General features: G+C 39.3%; 1 protein-coding gene across 7 annotated transcripts in view; it reads right to left on the bottom strand.

The window, feature by feature from the left end:
• Positions 1-21,621, bottom strand: part of CFAP61 (cilia and flagella associated protein 61) — an 82,426-nt gene that overhangs the window by 40,348 nt on the left and 20,457 nt on the right. For 4 of the 7 annotated variants that reach the window (XR_014944355.1, XM_085542465.1, XM_032443825.2 and 1 more), the window contains 6 exons: positions 19,469-19,508; positions 17,963-18,102; positions 14,717-14,843; positions 13,821-13,898; positions 12,443-12,664; positions 10,356-10,490 (listed from right to left, as the gene is read on the bottom strand). Coding sequence is in view for 6 of the 7 variants with exons in the window: in XM_085542465.1 (XP_085398591.1) it covers positions 10,356-10,490; positions 12,443-12,664; positions 13,821-13,898; positions 14,717-14,843; positions 17,963-18,102; positions 19,469-19,508 (742 nt within the window). In the remaining variant the exon portion in view is untranslated. Of the gene's footprint in view, positions 1-7,304; positions 7,446-10,355; positions 10,491-12,442; positions 12,665-13,820; positions 13,899-14,716; positions 14,844-17,962; positions 18,103-19,468; positions 19,509-21,621 lie in introns of those variants that run through there. The other 3 variants (XM_015856627.3, XM_085542468.1, XM_085542469.1) reach the window with 2 other exon arrangements.

Here is a 21,621-nt window from a genome sequence, read left to right as displayed (position 1 = left end):
AAATGATGAAAACTGGAAGAAAAACTATAAATCCCAAAATGAAAAATGAGGATTTTAGCTTTGACAGAAAGAAGCAGTGGGATGTTCTGAATTGGGTATTGGTAAATGCAACCCAGTAAAGCATTCAAAGTGTGTCAAGGAGAGCAGTTACAGTCATCCCTGTAGCTGGTCATGCAAAGACTCCATAAAGCCAAGGTTTCAATAGAATCATCATAGAATGGACTGGGTTGAAAAGGGCCACAATAATCTTCCAGTTTCAACCCCCTACAGGGTAACCAACCACCAGCCCAGGCTGCCCAGAGCTGTATCCAGCCTGGCCTTGAATGCCTGCAGGGATGGGGCACCCACAACTTCCTAGGGCAACCTGCTCCAGGCTTGGACTTGATTTTATCACATGCTGTGTGCCTGAGCCTTTTTCAGCCAAAGCCAATCGAGTGTTTGCTAAATGTAAAGTATATGGAAGTGCCACTGAATTAGAGGGGCTGAACTTGGAGTTCAGAGTAATAGTAGATGAACATGGAACTGATTCACCTGTGTAATTGGCACATTGGCAGATTCTTTACTACTTCTGGAAGTAACAGGGGGACTTCCACCCAGCAGCACCTTCCCAGCCCTGTTTTCTGTGATTGCACACATTCCTGCAATGCTTTTAACTGAGCACTTGCTCATAGAAATCTGAATGATAGCTAATGCCATAGAGGATCTACATAATTTGGGCTCTGCTACTTTAAAAATCATCATCAGGAGTGAAAACAATCAGCAGATCTGTTCCTAGGCTAGTGCCGAGATTAGCAATAGAGGTAGGCAAACAAGAAAGTGAACTAACAGACCTGTTTTAATTTCAAGCTCCATTTGGTTCATAGGAAAAAAAAAGACAAAACACCACCACCACAAAAAAGGCAGCCTAAATAACTTTAATTCTTTGTCAAAGCATCCTTCTTTAGAGTAGCTTGGCTCTATAAAATGGTTTCTGAAAGTAAAAATACTTAAGCTTCTCCATAACATTTTTCATCCATAGATCTCAAAGGCCTTTATTAATCAAGCCAGTATTATTATTCACCTAGTTTTGTATTTGAGAAAATGATGATCTTCAGCTTCTGGATAAGCCACAAACTGTACATTCCTGACAGTTCCTAGAGTTGCAAAAGCAGGGATTTCCTATCAAACTCCAAAAAGCAGCAAAAGAAAGCCAAAAGAGCAACATCTAGGGACTTCAGCCTGAAATAACTTCCAGGTATTATCTATCTGGACTCTCAGCATCAATGTGAAAATATAAGAGAGTTCAGACTGGGTGGCTTTCAGCTCTGTACTCCTAATTTACATAGACAGGTCTATTTCACATGACATCAAGAAACCGCACTGATTTCCTTCAAGGAGAGCTCTAGCTGTGCCTGAAGATGCGACAAAAAACAGGAGCTGCCAATAAGCGTCCAGACTCTGCTGATGCTCTGCTGAAAGTCTCCTCGTCCTGCTCTTTGAAGTCATTGCAAAGAACTGCCCCCAGTAAGCTCCAAGCTTGTATCACAGAGAAATGTAGCCAGACACTGGATAAAGGGCACCAAGGAGATACAACAGAAACAACACACTGAGTGAAAAATCCTAGCACTTGGAATTACTCTGGAAATAGCAACTAGAATGGATACTGGGCAGACAAAGCTGTGCACATTGCTCACCAGTGCTGTTAGCTGATCCCAAAGTCTATTAGATAATGCTATTGATAATCCCTCAGTCATCTGACTAGAAGATGCCTCCATCTCGCACACAAACCCAGCATCCATAAAGGCTCCACGTGCTGCCAGCAGCCCAACAGACAGCGCTTCTAACCGACAGTGCTGCTGAAAGTGGTGGCTCAGGTGGCCCCATCTTATGCCAAACTGCTCCCGGGGAGCATCCTGTAGGCGGGCCATGGTGCCAGGCTGCTATGAGTGAGTGGTTGCAGCCTGGCCCTGCTGAGGAGGCCGGGGCTGGCACTGAGCCCTTGCCTACCCATGCCCATCCGCGTGGAGATGGATCTGCTTTGCAGGGGCAGAGGTGCTCCAGGGAAGCTGGCACAGACAGCGTTCTGCTGGGTACCTCTCTGGCACTCACACTGCGCTGGCAGCTGCAGCAGGGATCAGCAGCTTCCTAGTGTGCGTCTTTGTGCCACGCTCTGTGGCACTGGAAAGAAGCAGGGGCTGCAGGCTCGAGGAACCAAGCTCTCCCTTGTGTTTTCCCTGTGGCCTGCATGCTTCCTGGCATTCTCACTGAGCAGTTCTGTTCCTCCGCATGTCAGCCATATAAATAATGCCAGCTCCCTGCAATGACATGCCTTCCCCCAGAGAACACAATTCACCCGTAACCAGTAACAGCTTCCTTGCCTTCTCAGCAAGAATAGCCATAGTTTCTCTATTTGAATAATTTAGTGTACCAGCTGCCCCAGGCAAATCTGCAGGCAAGCCAAGCAAGTTCTTTAGGTTTGTAGTGACTGTACCAACAAAATTCAAATGGCCTTGGAAGCTGAGCACCCAGAAGCCCCTGGATTGTGTTCCTTTAAAGCAGACAGATGCTGAATCGTGAAGATTTTCTTTAATAGCCTAAGACTGCCATAAAATGCTAATCAGATCATGTGAAATAAAAACGGGCCAAATAATTTAGAAGCTGAAAAGTGTTAACTGCATGACTCAATTCATTTTGGTAAATCTCACCTTCTAAGACATTGGAACACTAGTTGAATAGCCAACCTAACCTTCAGAGCCAGTCACACCATCTTCCACTTCCATGCACACACTTTACTTTGTATTTCCAGAGGGCAGAAGCAGAAGGCTCCTTCCAAGTCCTGGTCTCACATGCAGGACCCTGAGGCTTGGAACCCAAGCACTGCTCTGTCCTAAAAGCAGAGCCATGGTGCTCTTTCCTCTTGCACAGAGAAGACTGAAGCTTCAGTTCTTCAAACCCTGCTCTTAGTGGCATGATTTCTGAAACTCTACTGCTCCAATTCATCAATTCTGAAACTCTACTGCTCCAATTCATCAATTTCATCAATGCATCCATCAATTTCATCAATGCATCCAATTCATCACCAGTGAATCAACTAGATTGCAAATGTAGTCATTTGAAATTAAAGCCAGTTCATTACTTACCACAAGAGAAGCTGGGGTCTAAGAGTCCAAACTGAAGTCATTCAAAATAAATGGGAAAACACTCATTTGTTCAAACTGGCACTAAAGGTGAATGGTTATGGAGCAATACATTCCTTCACTAGAGCCAAGGTCTCATCATTAACATAAAAAATTTTTCCTTAACTTCTCATGCTTATTTTACAGATCTCTTGTGATGGAAAATTCAACCTACACTGGCTGGCTTGGAAAGGTTTCCTTCTGGGGACTTCTCTTGAGAAAAGTTAACACTACATCCACAAATAACAGATGCCACTAGAGAATGGCACCACAGCACACCACAACTTGCCTGGTACCCATTTCAGAACAGGAACATGTAATGGGAGAAGGAAGAAGCATCTCTGTCCGTTGCACCTATTCCACATATATGCTCATAACAGCAAAGCGACAACTTTCCTAAATTACTGAATTCATTGAAGAATGTAAAATGTATAAAATTAAGAACCTTAAATATGAAATGTAAGAGACAGATAATCATCAGACTTCATACCAAAAATCATTCAAACAACTACTAATGAATGAGGGTGCAAAGGCAGATTGAGCTCAGCCTGCTGTAGTAGTCATTTTGGTGACTGCAGCTGCCGTCACTACTTCACTTTAATAACCAGTACTGCTTTTCTTTGGAAAAAGCATCCACTCTCTCCTCGCAAGCTGAAATCATACCACTTCCAAGGCCTTTCTTTAGAAACGCTTTGAAAATGCCTTAAAACAAGTCTGACGTGTTTTTAAGCAGAAACGACTGTTTCAGTTTGCTGCAAATGTCATTAACACCTGTACGGCACTGACATCATGCTTTCAAAATAAAGATAGGTCATCTTACTTTTAATTTCACACATGCACATAAGTGGTAAACATTCAGAGCATTCCTGTTAATGATGCCATCTGGTGCCTCCCATAATTGTGTAATATTCAGCCTTCCAAACAAGATGTAATGGCAGCAACACACAAAACCCACTGACATTTACAGTAAGGAAATTTATTATCAGCCATCAGTTCAGAATGACTGTGTTTGCATGACTACTGGTGCTATAAAATCATCACCTTCGCCGAGCAAGTGGAGGTACAATAAATAATGGATTTTAATCCATGCACATACTACAAAAGCATTAAAAATTCATTACTCAGGCACAATAGCATCTTAAGCAACAGTTACTTCTTTAAAAATTAATAATACTTTCCTGGTTAAATGAAAACTACATGCCAAGCCTTTGTTTATAATACCAATGTGTTCATATACAAATTGCAACACGTAGGAATGCTTCTGTTTTTACTTTGATATATCAGTCTTTATATTTAAAGAGCAGGGAACTATCTTGCCCATGCTGTTGTATGCTTTTTTTGTGACAATCATCCTCTACGGTCAGAAAACAAAACAGAAAATGGAACACCAAATACCTTCCATGTTTTAGCTACTTTCTGAATATTCCATTGCCTCACTTCAATCCAATCCAATAAGCTGAGCCAGAATGAAACCTCCTATTACTACAGATTTTCAACAAAGTCAGAATACCCTTTGGGGCAGAGCAGACAGGTCTGAAGTAAAATAGCACCAATGGCTTTTCTTAGCTACTCTTAGTTATTCAACTTTTATGACTGAATAACGTTGGAGTGAAGGTATGTTTGGAAGTACTACTTCTCTGGTAGGAGGAAGCACCAAGCAATATTCCCCTCTGTCATTTCCTGGACAACTGCTTGGCCATCCTGGCAATGCTCAACCCTTGAACAAGTGTAAAGTAGACTAACTCAGCCAATGTGACACTAAGTTTAGCATCTCACTCCGGGTTTTTGCCCATCCCTCATTTGCTCACTTCCTCTTGCCCCAACTCAGACATTTCCTCTAATGCACCTGTAGCATGACTTCAGAAGTACAAAGTTGCTTGAGACAGAGTTTTTCTTATTTAGCAAATACAACATTGCATGGACTTACACTAAACTTTAATTGTTCAGCCTTCTTTTTATGAGCTATAGCAGGAAAAACAGTTTTGAACCATGCAGTGTAACCTGACATCTTGAATATGACCACGACACAAATATATATATACTAACTCCAATAGCATGAATACTAATGAAAGGGCAGAAACAGTAATTTGACAGATGTGTGACATTTTTGTTCTTCGTTGTGGATCAGTTATTCTTGTTAATTATATCCCTTTTATTGATAATTACATGAAGCAGATGGATAACAGAATGCTCCCAGATGGTGAGAAAGCAAACAAGTTTACAAATTGTTTATTTATGAAGATATCATTAAAAATTATTTCATTATCTACAGTTTTCTACTCCACCAATAATTATAGGCACCTTTAAGGCCAGCAGCACTTCATACAATATTTAGCATTCTATTTAGTATTAGTTGTAACCAACTGTTTTCTAACATAACACGACTGAAGCGACTGACAGATGTGCAAAACACAATAATAATCTAATCTGTTTTAACACTGTGGGAATTAAGATTTTGAATCTTTGGATCTTCTGCCAATTGGCGTTTCAATACTGTTTACTGACTCAGAATACAAAAATCAGAGGTTTCCTTTTGATTTTGAACAGCTGTAGAGAGTGTTTAATCTAATGAACAGAGAGGAGCTTTTTTTGTGTCTATGTCATGAAACACTGTAGCATGGCAGATGTGCGGCCTGATGCAATTTTGAGCTAATATGATGGGCCTCTGATATGCCTGCTGCAAAAGAGCAGGCTGAGCAGGCATCCCAAAGGCTGGGCACTTCCAGGACTAGATGCAAATGAGACTATGAGCAACTATACCATTCCAGAAGGCTGCAGTGGGAGACTGGGGAGTTTAAGGCTACTCCCTCTGTGCCTTCTTCATGAATCCTCACCTGATTTATCCCAGTCTCTTCAGTAAAGGGATGAGAGTTTTGTAGAAACAAAGAAAATCATCAGTGAAATATTTTTTCTACCTCAAGGAGTGGGGTAAAAACATACTCTGTCATTAGTGACTGTTACAGGAAGGTTACTATGGTCATCAGAATTTGCAGCCCTTTGGGAAGCAAATGGCATCTGCTTGGGAAGAGATGGGTCTTCTGAAGCACAGGATGAAGCAGTACAGAGTTGTGGTTTAAGAGCAGCTATGGGGTTGCCTTAAAATGAAGCTAAAGCTTTAATAACAAGGCCAGGCAACAGAAAGGAGGAACAGGTAGAGCGCCTAAACTCTATTTCTTCAGAGTCATAGTCATCTTAACCAGGAGCAGAGAGATCAGAAGCCTGGCAAAATCCAGAAACAATACTGAAAGAAGAGAAATAGGATAAGAATGGGGAGAAACAATGGTGGCTGTATAATTGCAGTTAAGCAGCTGCTTGGTTTATGGTAAGTAATGTTTCTCTACAATGTATTTCTGCATTAAAAGTGAGTATCTCTACCTTATGCTGAACTCTCCCAGAGAGACCACAGAACAAACCCATGCTGTCTTGGGCACCATGAAACTCAGTTCACAGAATCATGGAATCAGAATCCTTAAGAGTTGGAGGAGACCTTTAAATGACATCTAGTCCAACTCCCCTGCAATGAACAGGGACGTGCACAGCTAAATCAGGTTGCCCAGGGCCTGATCCATCCTCATCTTGAAAGTCTCCGGGATGGTGTTTCATCCCTGGGATCATTTCTGTGGTCCTCCTCTGGATGGGCTCCAACAGCTCCGTGTCTCTCCTGCACTGAGCACTCCCCATCTGGACGCAGTGCTCCAGGTGAGGTCTCAGAGCACAGAGCAGAGGGGCAGATCCTTCCCTCACCCTGCTGGCCACACTGCTTTGGATGCAATGCAGAATATGGTTGGTTCTCTGAGCTGTGAGGGCACAGTGCTTGCTCATGTCCAGCTGCCATCCACCAGTACACCCAGGTCTTTTTCAGCAGGGCTGCATTCAATCCTTTCATCCCCCCACTTGTATTGGTAGAAGCAGGAGTGAGCAGGCCAGGAATCCATGCAGGGTGGCACATGGGTTTTCCTCTTTTTTCTTTTTCCAGACACTTTATTAGAATAGAGTTTCGACAGAGAGCTGAGAAGAACAAGTTACCACAGACAAACAAACAATTTCTGGTGCTCATCTGTCTGCAAGAACTAATCCAGACCTGCAGGAAAACCACCTTTCATCTGCACAGCCAGGATCCACCTGGACTGGTAACAAGTGGGAATTAGCTGAGGGCAAAGCTTTCCTGATTTAGATCACTGCTTCAGCTTCTGGCTTTGGAGGAAGGAAACAGAAGAGAGTCACTCTGGGTCCTATTTATCTGTACTGGGTCACTATTTACGAATGAATCTCTTCATGCTCACAAGCAGACTGCAAAGTATTAAAGAGAGACGCAAATTGATTGAGGCCCCAGGCTCCCAGTGTGCACTCTCTCTATGATATTAAGCCACTAATGACCTATAGAGATACATATGCACAAATCAAGAGCTGTGCTCAGACACTGAATGGCTGAGCTGCTGAGCCCCAAGCAGCTACTGGTGAAAAATAAATTTAGCAGCAAGAAAAGGAGACAACTCAAAAAAAGGCTGGGACAAGAGGAAGGCAAAAAGCTGCAAAAGCAAGTAGACGAGCAGCAGATGTTGATGGCCAGATATCAAGGGGCATCTTGAGGGTATCAAAGCAAGGATTTCATTACAATCATCTCCATCATAAGAGAGAGATACTCAAGCAATTACTTAAGGAGGGCAATCAAATGAAAATTATCTACTTCCAAAATTGACTTACATTACAGTACAAAGATTGTAAATGCATGTGAAAAAACTGCCACCACTGCAGAGCTACTTAAAACAAGAATGACAATAATAACCAATTCTGCTTTCAGGAACAAAGCAGGGATGGGCTACAGTTAAAAAGAAATGTTGTGGATTTTTAAATATAAGAAAAGTCCTCTCAGTTAAAATAAGCTTGGTGAGTCAAAAGAGACATGGTAAAGAAAGGAGTTGTCTCAAATACCTGGAATCCGTGTTTGCCCAGAAGTTTTAAGACCATGCAAGACCTAGCCTCTATCTACAAAGCAGCTTGAGAAATAGCTTGTTTAAAACCACCCTAACAAAGATGTTGGAGACATTTTCTCCTTATGGCTGTTCAGGTGCTTTCTTCAGACAGTTTACAACACTAATTCCTGTTCCAGCTTATCTTCCTGCCTTTTTTCTTTCCCTCTCTTCTCCACACTTAAAGTCCAAATTCTTTTCCATTTTTTCTTTTTACCTCACCTTCTAGCCTGTTAGCATCTCTACCCATGACCAAAATTTGTCTGTTTTTCAAGATGACAATTCTCAACCTTTCTATTTGGCAGAATTATCACATTTAACTCCTTGGTAGGATATTGTGGTCTTTGAAAAGGGGACTGGGCCTTTCTGTTCACAGAGTGTCTGAGCAGGCCTTTTGATTGCCACAACAATGCAGAGGCATGACAATTCTGTGCCTACTGAAAGTTGATTATACTTATTTTATAAAAATACACCTCCTTTTATTTGCAGCTTTGCAGCAGTTTGTAGGAAAGAGCAAGACTATTGATTTGCATCAATCTTCCCTTCTGCAATTTGAAAGAGAGGGCAAATGCCTTATGCCTGGCTACTTGCCAGAGCTTACGAAACATCCAAGATCTGAAAGTAGCAACAGCTTCTTGCTTTTACTAGCATATGCAGTCCCTTGTGGTAGCTTGGCTCTTAAATTATAAAGCTTTCCCAACCTATGCCGGCCAAAGGTCATTTCATTCACTGAGCAGAAGAGTCGGTTCATCTTTGTAGGGTTTCAAATTCTTGGTATTTCAGAAAACTATAGGCAGCAGTATAGGACTAGCTTTATCCTCAAGTTACTGCCTGGGGATCAAGCCCAGATGTCAGTTTTGACAGAACACAGTCTGTCAGAAATACATAATTAATGCTGGTGCATATGCAGAGATACTTATAGAGTGACTACCTTTTTTTTTTTTTCAAATCAGCAAAACTTTGTTAGTGCAAATGTGTGCATTTCATTCAGTAGAAACTCATTAAACTCTGGAGATTGAAAACAATTATCTCACTACTTGCAACTCTCAAGAAATCTGTAGAAAGCACTCAGGAATGGAGCAGACACCTGATGAGCAAATCTCCCAGGAACTGGAGGTCCGTGGTCTTCTAACTCAAACAAAATCACTACAGTGAGCACTTCTACTCAGATGGCAGCAGTGCATTTTAAAAGTATAGTAGGAAGTGGCTTAAAGAAAAGGCTTAGAGAGCCTATTCTGTGGAGAAGGAGGTAGGGATGCACATACTCAGAGAAAGCCAAACTCACTTCAGTGGCCTCAGCCATGTTCTGGATTTTGCTTTGGCAATTGCTGCCTAATTTAGAGTTTTGGAAGTCAAAAATTATTGACTGTGAAAAGGACATCACTAAAAACATTATATGGAAACCTATCTCAGCTGTCTGGAAGTTACTAGGCACATGTAAAGCTCTCTAATGACATTTCTTCAGTAAATTACAGCTATCTACCAAGAGTATCTATCACTAATTAGGTGTTTTTCTAGTGTTTCATCTTTACTACTTATTATTATGAGGAACCGTATTCACATCACATTTTAGTGATAATATGAGATAGTATGAGTTGTTTAACAAACAAAATAGTAAGACACCAACATGTTAGAACTGCATGAGCGTCATATAATAAATTCCTGCATTAAAAGTGAGTATCTGTTTGATACTGCTTGGTAGTGAAAACAATATGGGTTCTTTTGCTGTTAAATTATTCCTGGTATTTTTACTCATTTTTGAAGGTACTTTATGCAATGAAGAAACCTGACTTCGGGACTGAAAACAAAAAATAAGTTCATCTAAGTGATTTCTACAGAAATGGTCAGGATTGTGACACTGTATGTTTTGACTTGGAGAGCATAAACTTACCAGGATGAGGAAATAAACAGTAACTCATAACACTTAAAATGTTTCCTGGGTTTGTCACTACCATTATGGAAAAAAAGAATTGTTAAAACATGAGCATATATTAGTAGGTAAATGTTACAGCTCAGTGATTGACGTTTGTAATATGTTTTAAATTCAAGTTTAGAAAAAACAGTGGTTGTATAGAAGAAAAGCTGGGATCGTAAGGGTATGGACACCATGTTCAATGTAATTAAGAAGCAACCTATCAACATTAAGTTGGTAATGCCACCCCATCTGCCAAACCCTGCATTAGCTGGCACTCTGCCCCTCTGGCAGCCTGCTGCTGCTTCTGTTACCCACCTGATCCTTGGAGACCTGCTCTGATGGAGCGTTTATGCCAAGCTCTTCCAGAGGATAGACAATCTGTCGTCTTGGTCGCACGGGAACCATGTAATGAAGGGCAGATGTCAGGGAATGGGCAAAGGGATTCTGAAACTGAAAGACAGTGATCTATATTTCAGCAGAGAGAATGTCAGAACAGTGCATCACAGATGTCTGTTGTATGCCTTTGCAAATACAGAATTCTTAGCTCTGTTGGCTAAATCTGAGAGAAAAATCAGTAAATAAACAAACATACTCAGAGCAGAGGAATGAATTGCAGATAATTCCTGACACTAATGAAGATAATTATGAGTGTAATTACATTACTATCTCTGTGGGAATGACAGATAAACAAGTGGTTTGGTTTATAGGATTTTTCAGCACAAGTATTTTCCCCGGGAGGATATTTTTCTCCATAGTGATCATGAATCAGCTTGATTTGACCTCATTAAGCTATGTTATCTGCTTACTGCTAACCTTTGCTTGTTTGGCAGGGAATGGTTATGAATTTATGTAAAAATACTATACCAACTAAAATGTCAATTTAATCCAAGTGATAAATGTTAATAAACTGGCATAAACTTGAAGTGAATGAAAACCTGAATGTTAATAAGACCAGTGTGGACCATAAGAAGTAGCTTTATTCCATTTATTACAGCATGATTGGCTCCATCATAACTTATGACATGGAAAGGAAAAAAAAGAAAAGGGAGAATTACAGGAAATAGAGAATGAGCATTAATGCAAACTAAATTACATTGAAGTACCATTCCATCCAGAAATATTGAAAAGAAAAGGGGTGTTACTCCATGGAGAACTGAGTAAAATATCACTTTTACCCACTTATTATAAAGCAACAATGAGCTAAAGTAACTTACAGAAACTCTAATCTAGAAATAGTCCAAATTGGAATTATTAGTCAGATTTAAGTTCTCTTCCAACCACTGCCATTAAACTGCATTTTTGTAAGTACCTCTGAAGAACCTGAGAAGCTAATGCTACACAAGGACATTAGTTTCTCAAGAGGACACTTCATAGAACTCCACAAAATGCACACTGGAGGAGCAGTAAAATACACTCTTCTGAAAATGGACCCGCACAATGTGTCAAAATTCCTATGTTAAAAAGGGTGGCAATTTCAAAAACACATAAGTCACCAAAGGCTGAATTCACCTCAGTCACCATCTAAGAGACTGGAGCTTAATCTAGCTAGCCATGCAGACACCTCCCCAGAGCTGAAGAGGTGAGCATCTCCAGAGGGCAATTCTTCCTGTCCTAAGATTGGTAGTTATGATTGATGAACTGCCCTCTGGATGCACTGTGTTTTCTCCATTAACTCTTGCAGGAGCTTAGGTGACCAGATAACTACGGCTTTCAACTCAGACACAGGGTCCTACTTAGGCAGGACTAGGAATACTGAATGCTTGCTACCTCATACTGGAACAGATCTATTGGGAAACTTGCTTATCAGTACTACAGCACATTTATAGAGAGGCTGACAACACATGAGGCAACAGCAACATGAGAAGCTATGTGGGTAAGAAGGATATATACCTCTCCTAGAAACAAGCGAGGAGGTACCAAATACACCATTCCTCTACTGTGCTGCTCCCAGGACAGCATACAAATGTATGTAACTTAAGATATCATACTATATTTAGAGAACAGATGCCCTAAAGGTCTTCTAAATTCAACCAAGAAATAGACACTTGTGAAGAGTGATTCAGCTCAGAAGCAGCCACCCCCTAAGGAGAGCTTTTCTCTCTTCATAGTCTAGGTAAAGTAAGGGCCAAGGTCAAAGCCACTTAAAACTTGTGCTCCTCCAAATGCTTCCTGAATATATTAAGTTTTGACTTGCAGGCGCTGCTGACTGAGCACTATGGACTAAACCTTCTAAGCAACAGATGTATCTGTGAATGCAGATTACATGATGAGAAAAGAAAGTACAATTTGCTCCCGGTTACCAAGAAAACGCCTTTTTTTCCAAAAGCCATAGAAGCAAAAAGAACCAAGTGAGCAAAGGTGATAATATCTAATATATAAAATCGAAATAATTTCATTCTTACCTCACCCTCTGCACACTGTGGATAAATAGGGTAGAAAAGAGAAGATTTGTGGGCCAAGCGAAGAATCTCCTTTAGGAAGTGTTTGGTATAGTGACGAAATATTGGATTTAAGGCAAAGTGGTAAAGCTCCCCATGTTCCTCTGGCTGGTAGTCATTAGAATGAATGAAGTCTTCAATGTTGTAATGTGTTTGAATATACACAATGTCCTGGAAAACAAGAATCTGGAAATGAGCAGTGATTAAAAATCTATATCTATGATATTTTAGCAAGTGCCAATGAGGTAATTTTATACCAATTACAGAACTAAGTAAGAACAGTGAAAGGAAATGCTACTGAGGGTTATTCTCAACTAAAGCAGACTGACGGGACACATCTTTCTCAAATATCTTGTCACCGTATCACAATTTATTCTTGTGTATGCTCACCTTTATTTACATGGAATGCATATATGACTCCTTCATGACAATATCTGATACAGATTAATGGGCATCCATGAAAAAATAAGAAAGAAAACATCCTTGTTTTGCTGACTTAAGATAGAAGTCCAGGCTGTCTCCTCACATAACTTAAACCAAAAAAGGAAAACTTGACAGAACTGTGTAAGAAACGCCTTCCAAGAAACTACCCATATTGAAGGGAGAAGTGGAGAATTTTGTACACTTATGCACTCAAGAAACTGTAGCATCCTTTTAACTCAAGGCCCGTAGTATAATTAAGAGTTGCTTTTGTAAATAGAAGCAACAACTTCTTAGTTAAAGAACTAAGCACTGCAGCTGTTGAAAGATCTTAAATCTGCTTTTCCAACAGCAGCAGAAGGCCACAACTCAAAGAATTAAAGAACATTACTTTCCAAGAATAATGTGAAACTTTTTTTTGGTACTCCAGTACAGCATGTTTTTTGTTCATCCATTTTGAAGTTCAATTTATAATCACTCAAAAGCCACTGGTGGGGAAAAAGGTTAAGAAAGTAAATCTAAAGGGAGAGCAGCTACTCTGTACATCACAGAATGCTTAGCAAAACCACTTGTGATTTTGGAAATCAAGGGGAAAATAAGTGATTCCTAATACCTAGAGGCAGAATGGCTTTGTACTAAAGAACAAAACAGGGATGTAGGAGGTATACTTCCAGAATCCATCAAGAAGCTTCTTGCAACTATCAGGATGATTTTTTTTCATATGTGCACCAATCACTGTCTATGAAAATTAAAGTGATACTGTCTATGTAGCAAAGAGAGAAAGAAACAGTGGTTTTTACATATATCTTCCATTAGATATTTGTATAGTGGCAAGCACAGAACTCAGCCTTTGGTGCTGAGTGCTAATTGTCAGCATTATCATACAGATATAACAAATGGGGAAAATATAAATAGGATTTACCATTTCATCTCTAATGACAGAAATGCCAACTATTTGATCCAAAACTTCTGCTACAAATGCCTGTACTGGGGTCCCGTCCTGCAAGGCAACAGCATTATAAGCACAGTTCCTATTTTATTACTGATCTTGTCATTTTATTCTAAATGTGTTATTTCACCACATAAGTGCAGTTAGAATATTTTCCCAGTATATATTTGCATAAGCACAACTCCAGTTCAGCCCTTCTCTCCTACCTCAAGGTATAATGTTCAAACAGTCTATAATATATAACAGTATAACAGTGTGTGTGTATATATATATATAGCTGGAACCATACTGGACTAAAGCTTACTTTAGGATCTAGCTGCTATAGCAAAGCTCAGCCTCTAATTTAGTCGTGGGTTAAGGTCAAATCTTAGGAAATAACATTAATTAATATATAGATATAGTCTTCATCAGTAGAAGCATAAAATGGATTTCCCTACAATTGCATGATTGGTAAGGTTAATAGCATTTTGTCTATGCAGCATGTCCCACCATGAAACAAAAGCACATGTTTCCTATTGTTTGATGGACATATATCTGGTTACATTATACGAAGGAAAAAGAAGCCCCTATGATATAACAAAACACATGTGCATGTTCATCATGCAATCAGATGTATGTGCGAGGAAAAAGTTGCCAAAAAAATGCATTCAGACTATTTCTGTCTCTGTATTTGAGGAGTCTGATTGAAAGGGTTAATTGGTGTAGGCCACAAATAGGCTTAACCATTAAGTCAAGCTGAATGCAACTTATACCAACTGTTGGTGCCAATTGGTTACATAGAGTACACCAGTTTAGAGAAACATAACTAATTGTAAATGTATTTATCAGTATGTATCCACTGTATTCTAAATCTATTCACAAATACTCACTGGATCCCTGCGAGCCAAAATAAATGCATTTAAGTCATTCAATATGCTTTCATTCAAGGAAAGTGTTTTAATGAGCATTTTGACTCCAAGTATATCACTGGATGTTGCTCTTCTTACATTAAAAGACCTATTAAAAAAAGGAAAAAGAAAAAAAACAACAGAAAGAAAGAAAGGTTTGCCTTATGACAAATTATACCCCGTCATTCCCAGATATGGAGCAGAGAATAAAATGATACTGCTAAATGTAAGAGTGCCAATTAGTAGTCACATCATAGTGACATGGTATAAAAATGTGCAACATATACAACCAATAACATGTTAGCTAGAGACAGGAATATGCCAGCATGTAACTAGTTCAGTTAGGAAACACGTTCCTACCCAATGCTTATGAAAAATAATTACTTAGATGACCATCTACAGCAGCTGAGAAATCATTCTGTTGCCTGAAAAAGACATTGGCCACCTTGGTCAAGCAAGGCTTATGCTACCAAGACTGATGAGCACTGCCAAGAAACTCAACTATAACTTCATTTGCAAGAATTAAGATCTTTCAGCCACAGTACAGTATAAGTTCTATTCCTGATTTTCTTAAATTTAAACTTGTATGTGCAGTTCTTCAGCCTAAGTTTACAATGAAATGGATTTTGTGGAACATGGTTCTCATGAATATCACACAATCACAGAATTGTAGGGGCTGGAAGGGACCTCTAGAGATCATCTAGTCCAATCCCTCTGCCAAAGCAGGCCCCTTATACCGGGTTGCACAGGTAGACACTTAACTATAACCTATAATAGATCTATTTAATAACCTGTAAGTGCCAGCTACTTCAAAATAATATAAAAATACCAAATATATGATATGTTATGGGAAATTTTACAGCTCAATCTCATCAAATACTTTCAACTCAACTATCTGCTCAAGAATGTACATTTGATTACTGATTTCTACAAGAAACCCTGCATCTGGCATACAAATGACAACCTAATCCTCAATTTCTAAGTGAGCTTTGGCTGGGTTTCCACACTTGTTAAGACATTTCCACAGACAGTTAATTACAAGTTCAAACAAGTGATGAGGATGAAGGCCAGCAAGACCAACAGTCTGGTTAACTCTGCAACCTATAAGCATTCCATCTTCCTGCCACTCTATTGTGCCCGTTGATTAAAGTTCTCCCCACGTGTCCAAGAGGAAGCAACTGAACCAATAATTAAGTACATTTCTAGTGCTAGAAAAAAACGGAGCATGTAAATAATATAAACATTTTAAAATAAGTAAGTGGATAGTTAAAACAACCAGATCCATTGTGAGTACGCAAGATTTGGAAGGACTGTACAAGGTCTGGCTTCATTTTTCTTCCAGCAAAGAATTAACTCACTTCAGATGCCCAGTTCCTTTGACTGCCCAGAAGCCAGGACACTGTTATTATTATTATGCCTTTTAGTGAAAATTGAAGGAAAGTACCCATTAAGCAGTTCAGCCTATGCCTTCTCATCTGTTATTTTTTCTCCTTCACTGTTAAGTAGCAGACCTATACTTCCATTTGCTGCACTCTTGCTTTTTGTGTACTTAACACTTTTTCCCACTCCTTCTCCAACCTTTGCTAATCAGTATCTCATTTTGTGCCTGCGCCTCTTCTGATTTTGCCCTTTCATGTCTTCAGATTCCCACCTTCTTACCCCTGTTTTCCTTTTAATCCATTTTATGTGATGTCCTTTTCACTCACATGCCTTTTGAAAGCTCTTGGTGCAAGTACAATATATTGATCTTTTACTTTTTCATATTTTTTTCTAAGCGAGTTATCTGCTGTTGAGGACTGAGTTGTGCATAGAAATTTTCTAAAAGCTTCACCTGGTTTCCTACACATCTTTTTTGAAGGCTATTATTTTCTTCCTTTCTAGCACAGATGTAAAAGGTCTGGAAAATGCAACTAATAACCCTATTTTGCCACAGAATGGATGGGGTATTGCTTGGAATATGCACAATTCAATCAGAATTTTAAGGTCTTTTAACAACCTTGATAACAAGTTTAATTTTTATCAGAATCGCAAAAGGACTCATGACTACCAATCCTACTGCTGTATTACTGAACAGCTGTGACTGAGATTAACAGGAATTACTCCAGTGGCTTTATCTTTGGCCAGCTGGATTCTTACATAATACACAGAAGCTCAATTCCATCCCATGGTAAAAATCTTCTGCATAAGTCCAAGAGTAGCTGGCCAGTTCCTGCACAAGCTATTTGTATACCATCAATGGTGATTAAGTATGCAATTAAAACAGAAGTATTTCTCTGAAATCAAGTAGTATTTAGTTACATAAGTAAGAAACATAAGGGAAAATCTCCAACTGTGTCAAAAATTTAAGACTGGTGTTTGGGCCAGCTTGTCATACAGACAGAACACTGGAAAACTTATATGCAATGTAACAAAAATCATAACAAGAGAGGTTCTGTATCCCAGTTTGCCAGTATTTCAGACTGCAGAAACATACAGAGTACCACAGAATTTGAAAGAAATGAAATAGGTGGTTCAACATGAATAAAAACCTAGAGATAACCTAGGTAAAAGAGATACTCAACAATGAGGTAACTACTGTGTGTGTATGTTCCAGATGTGGGTTACTGCATAAAACTATTTTCTGCTTCCAAGAACTAAATCTACACCTGGCTTTCAAATATTAATGCTATTCAAGCTGATCCAAGTCCAAAGGGTCAAATGGTGGCATTGCATTTCTCTGTTGGCCTTGTTCTACAATGAGATAGCTTGGTTAACATACAAAGATACAAGTTTTAGATGAATCCTCTTATTGCTTTTTTTTTCTTTCTTCTATAAAGTCAATTACAGAAATGCCAGCAGTCCAGAAGACCACTTGCTTTTACATTTCTAATTATTTCATTTTTTTGTTTAATTAAAATTTATGTCACTAGTTAATTTATTTTACTGACATTGTAACAGTATTTCTACACTGTCAATTACACTGTTATGTGGAGGTGGAGATACGCCTCAGTAGGCTTAGAATTCACTCCAGAACAAGTGAAACAGTTGCAGTAATGTTGCTAAAGATTAATTGTTTTAGGCACAGACCTGTGCTACTCAACCATTTTGTTCTGAGGTTCAGGCCACCAATTTGAAAGACGCTGCACTGTACCATGCAAGAATATACACCTGATGTTAGGTTGGATGATACAAGTATATTCCATAAAACCAATGCAGAGTGCTTCATTTTTTGTGAGGCACGTGACTCACTTGAGCAGTCCTGCACAGTGGAACAGGTAAAGCTCACGACCAAACTGGGAAGTACAGGAAGGGGCGACTCGAACAAAACTCTGGATCAGGTAGAACTCTGGTACACAATGTGGCACAAGGATGATACAGAAGTCTTTGTCCTGAAAACATATGCAGAGAATATAGACTCTCAGTGATCTCAATGCCAACTTTACACAAAAGCTTTTGACTGCAGGAGACAAAAAGAAAATTAACTGAATACTTTGCTTAAAATGCATATACAACATTTGTTCCTTTACCTAGATGGCTTGATGCACAGGCAGCACAAAAGAACTGATAAGCCCATTATTAACTCAGCTTACAGAACTGAGTCTTTTAGCTCCAGTAGTAAAGTCTTACAAAGTTGTAAAGCCTTATCCAGGCATTCCCTAACAGTCCTTCTCCCCATTTTAATTTTCTTCCTCAGTAGAAACATTACTCCTTACGCCCAGATCTTTAGAGCTAACTTACTTTCCTTGATAGGTTCTTCTTCTACTCTGTAATTCTGTTGCACTGGAATTTTAAGACAGTGTATGTCTCTGAGGTTTCTTGCACATTTGCAGCTAAGTGAGACCCTCAACTAGAGCAGCACGCCCTAAAATCCTCAACAAATAGCATGCAAGCACAGACTTGACTTTGCATTTATCAGTTTTATGTGGTGCAAGTTTGTATGTATACTTCAATATCAAGCTGGTCCTGAATCTCATTTCTGGTATGTAAATGTTACAGGATACATACACATCACAAACACACACTGTATTTGCAGACAATTTAAGGTTATAATGTGGTTAATTTTTCTTACTGCCCCTAGTGATTTCATTGAGACATTTTGTTTCAAGAAACTGCAGATGGCAGGTATATTGTTGGATGGATAAATTACTAAGAGACTTGAGATCTTCTGTGTTCACTTTCTTTGAGAACTTTCTTTAGAAGTGAGAAGCATTTCTGTACATACTGATAGTTAGGACCACTTCTGCATCAGTAGTAAGCTGTCTCTAAAGGATGCTACCATGTATTAATTGGTAGTGGGAATTTACAATACTGCAGCGTGCGTTAGGGATGTCTTAGGAAATATACTTTGTTGCCTCAGATACAGATTGATTACACAGAGAGTTAAAGTGAAATAGCTACTCCACTGTAACTCTGCAATCTTCTTTGCCTCACATTAGCTTTGATATAAACATTCCTGGCAATACTACTGATTTCATTAATAGTGTCATTTCCTAGACCAAAAATCAATCACTATGAAATGTACCTATGAAACATAAACAAAGAACTTATGTGCACATTACATAAAGCCCAAAAGTAGCCAAGAAGAAAAGTCAGAGCTCTTAGGGTAACCCAGCACAGGACAGCAATCCATAGGTTACTCCTGCGAGTCACTGACTTACCCAGGTACTGCATGTATATACTTTTGCTATCAGCTGCATTATTGTCCCTCCAAGCATAAACATGCAAGCAAACTTTATAACTTTAAGGTATACATACCGGAAAAAGCTTGAAAACATAATGCAAAAAATCCAGTGATCTGTAACCAAGAGTAAACACAGTTAGATAATGTGCGTAACAAGCAGATCCTAAACATTTCAACATTTGCTTCCTCACAAATATACAAAATACTTTGTTCCTTTCCACTTCTCACCTACTGGCTTTGAGCACTTCCATACTCTGTTCCACAGAGACAGTGAAAGGTGACATTTGAGTTGTAAAAGACATATGAAATCTACCAAATTAATCCTGATTCTCCTATGTGTAAGGATACCAAAAAGCTCTAAACCTATCAAACACAGTTATAATGAAGCTTTATGTAATATTATTACATAATACAAAATGTGACTTCTGAAGATATTCTATATGGATGTCTGTTACCTCAGAATAGAACCTCTCCCCATCAGACCTGTAATTAAAATAACTAAGTTCCCTTTAATTTCTACAGTAACATTATTACCGGATGGAAGAAGAAATAATTTTTAGTTATAATATTTGTGATTGAGTGAACAATTTGAAAATTAATATGAAACATTGTGGCCAACATATATATAATACATAATTACGACTACTTAAGCAAATATTTAAGTAGAGGAAAGGAAAGCACTAAATGTATGTTCCTATTCTGTGGCGTCCAGCAACTTCTTGGTATCAAGGAACTCGAGAATGGAGATATAGAACAATTTGCAAGGAGTTAAAAAGGTATCAAATATCTGTAGGTAGAAACTAGCAGTTTGGTTCCTTCACATTTCACTTTATATGCACTAGCAAGCCACATAACAGCTCTAGACATAAGGGATGGAAATATTTAGCAACTTTACTGGATAACATAAATTCCTCAGCAGTATACTTCCCTCAAGTGCTAAGATATAATCGTACCTACATTACAACCAAATTACTATTTCTGGATCCATGCTCTCTCGGGTCAGCAGCAATTTCTTCATTACAAAATTCCGAGATACAGTCAGGATTACTTCATATAATCTCAGACATATTTGCTTTTCTAGTGGTTAGATTCTTTCATAAACAGGTGGATCAAAATAGTGAAAGCTAGGGAAATGTACATGGAAAATACTGAAAATTAACATGATCTAGAGAATCCTCAGCTCTGAGGAGAAGACTCTGTATGACTGTTAATCTTAGAGGAAGACTGCAGAAAGGAATGCTAGCTTCTTGAAGATATTCATCTTGGAATCCAAGATGTCTCCAGGGAAAGAAGAAAGGGACTGCAGTATTCAGTGATAAACACAGTGAACATATCTTGAACAGAAACAGCAGTGGTTCTTACAGTAGATAGAATGTCAAAAGTGGACAAAGAAATGACAGATCCCCATCCTGACAAGGATGTTATTAGCAGAGAACTCAACCATCCTACAGAGACGTTATTTCCAAACATAGTTACAGCAGATCACTGTTTTGTTTTGCTATTTCAGCACATTAGATCATTTCAGAGCAAGTTCATCACTTCAAAAAGTTATTTTATTCTGAAAAAATTACCCTGCATCAATTGTTTTTTGTTTTTAGATTGTCCATAAATTAACCATTCTTGAACAGACTTCCTGCACCATGACTGACTGGTGATATCAGAATCGGAGCGACGGTGCAATGGTGGGGTTCACGCTCCCGAGGGATATAGGACAGACAAAGACTAAAACCAGGATGTTAAATTTAGGAAAGTCAAATTCCAGCTCTTCAGGGAGTTGAGCTGGTCAACAGCACCTCTGGGAATCTGTCCTCAAGGTCAAGGGAACAGAGCAGAGCTGGCAGGTCTTTAAGGAAGCTTTCCCTAGGGCACAAGAGCTCTCCACACCAGGTGTAGAAAGTCAGCAAAGGAAGGCAAGAGTCTGGCATGACTGAACTGGGACCTGCTGGTCAAACTGGAGAGCAAGAAGAACATATACAGGCAGTGGAAGCAGGGACAGGTGCCCTGGGAGGAGTGTAGGGATGCTGCTAGGCTGTGTAGAGATGGGATCAGGAAGGCCAAGACCCAACTAGACCTGGACTTGGCAAAGGCTGCAAAGAAGATCAAGAAAGGCTTTGACAAGTACATGAACAAGAAAAGTTCAAGAAGGCGTACCCTCCCTCTTGTGAGCAATACAAGCAAGCTGATAACAGCAGACAAAGAGAAGGCTAAGATTCTCAACAACAGTTTT

The sequence above is a fragment of the Coturnix japonica genome, chromosome 3, assembly GCF_054131305.1.
Source record: "Coturnix japonica strain WE chromosome 3, WE-NBRP24, whole genome shotgun sequence".
Classification (NCBI taxonomy): Eukaryota; Metazoa; Chordata; class Aves; order Galliformes; family Phasianidae; genus Coturnix; species Coturnix japonica.
Note: the sequence above shows the minus strand (reverse complement) of the source record. Positions and strands in the feature narration are given on the sequence as shown.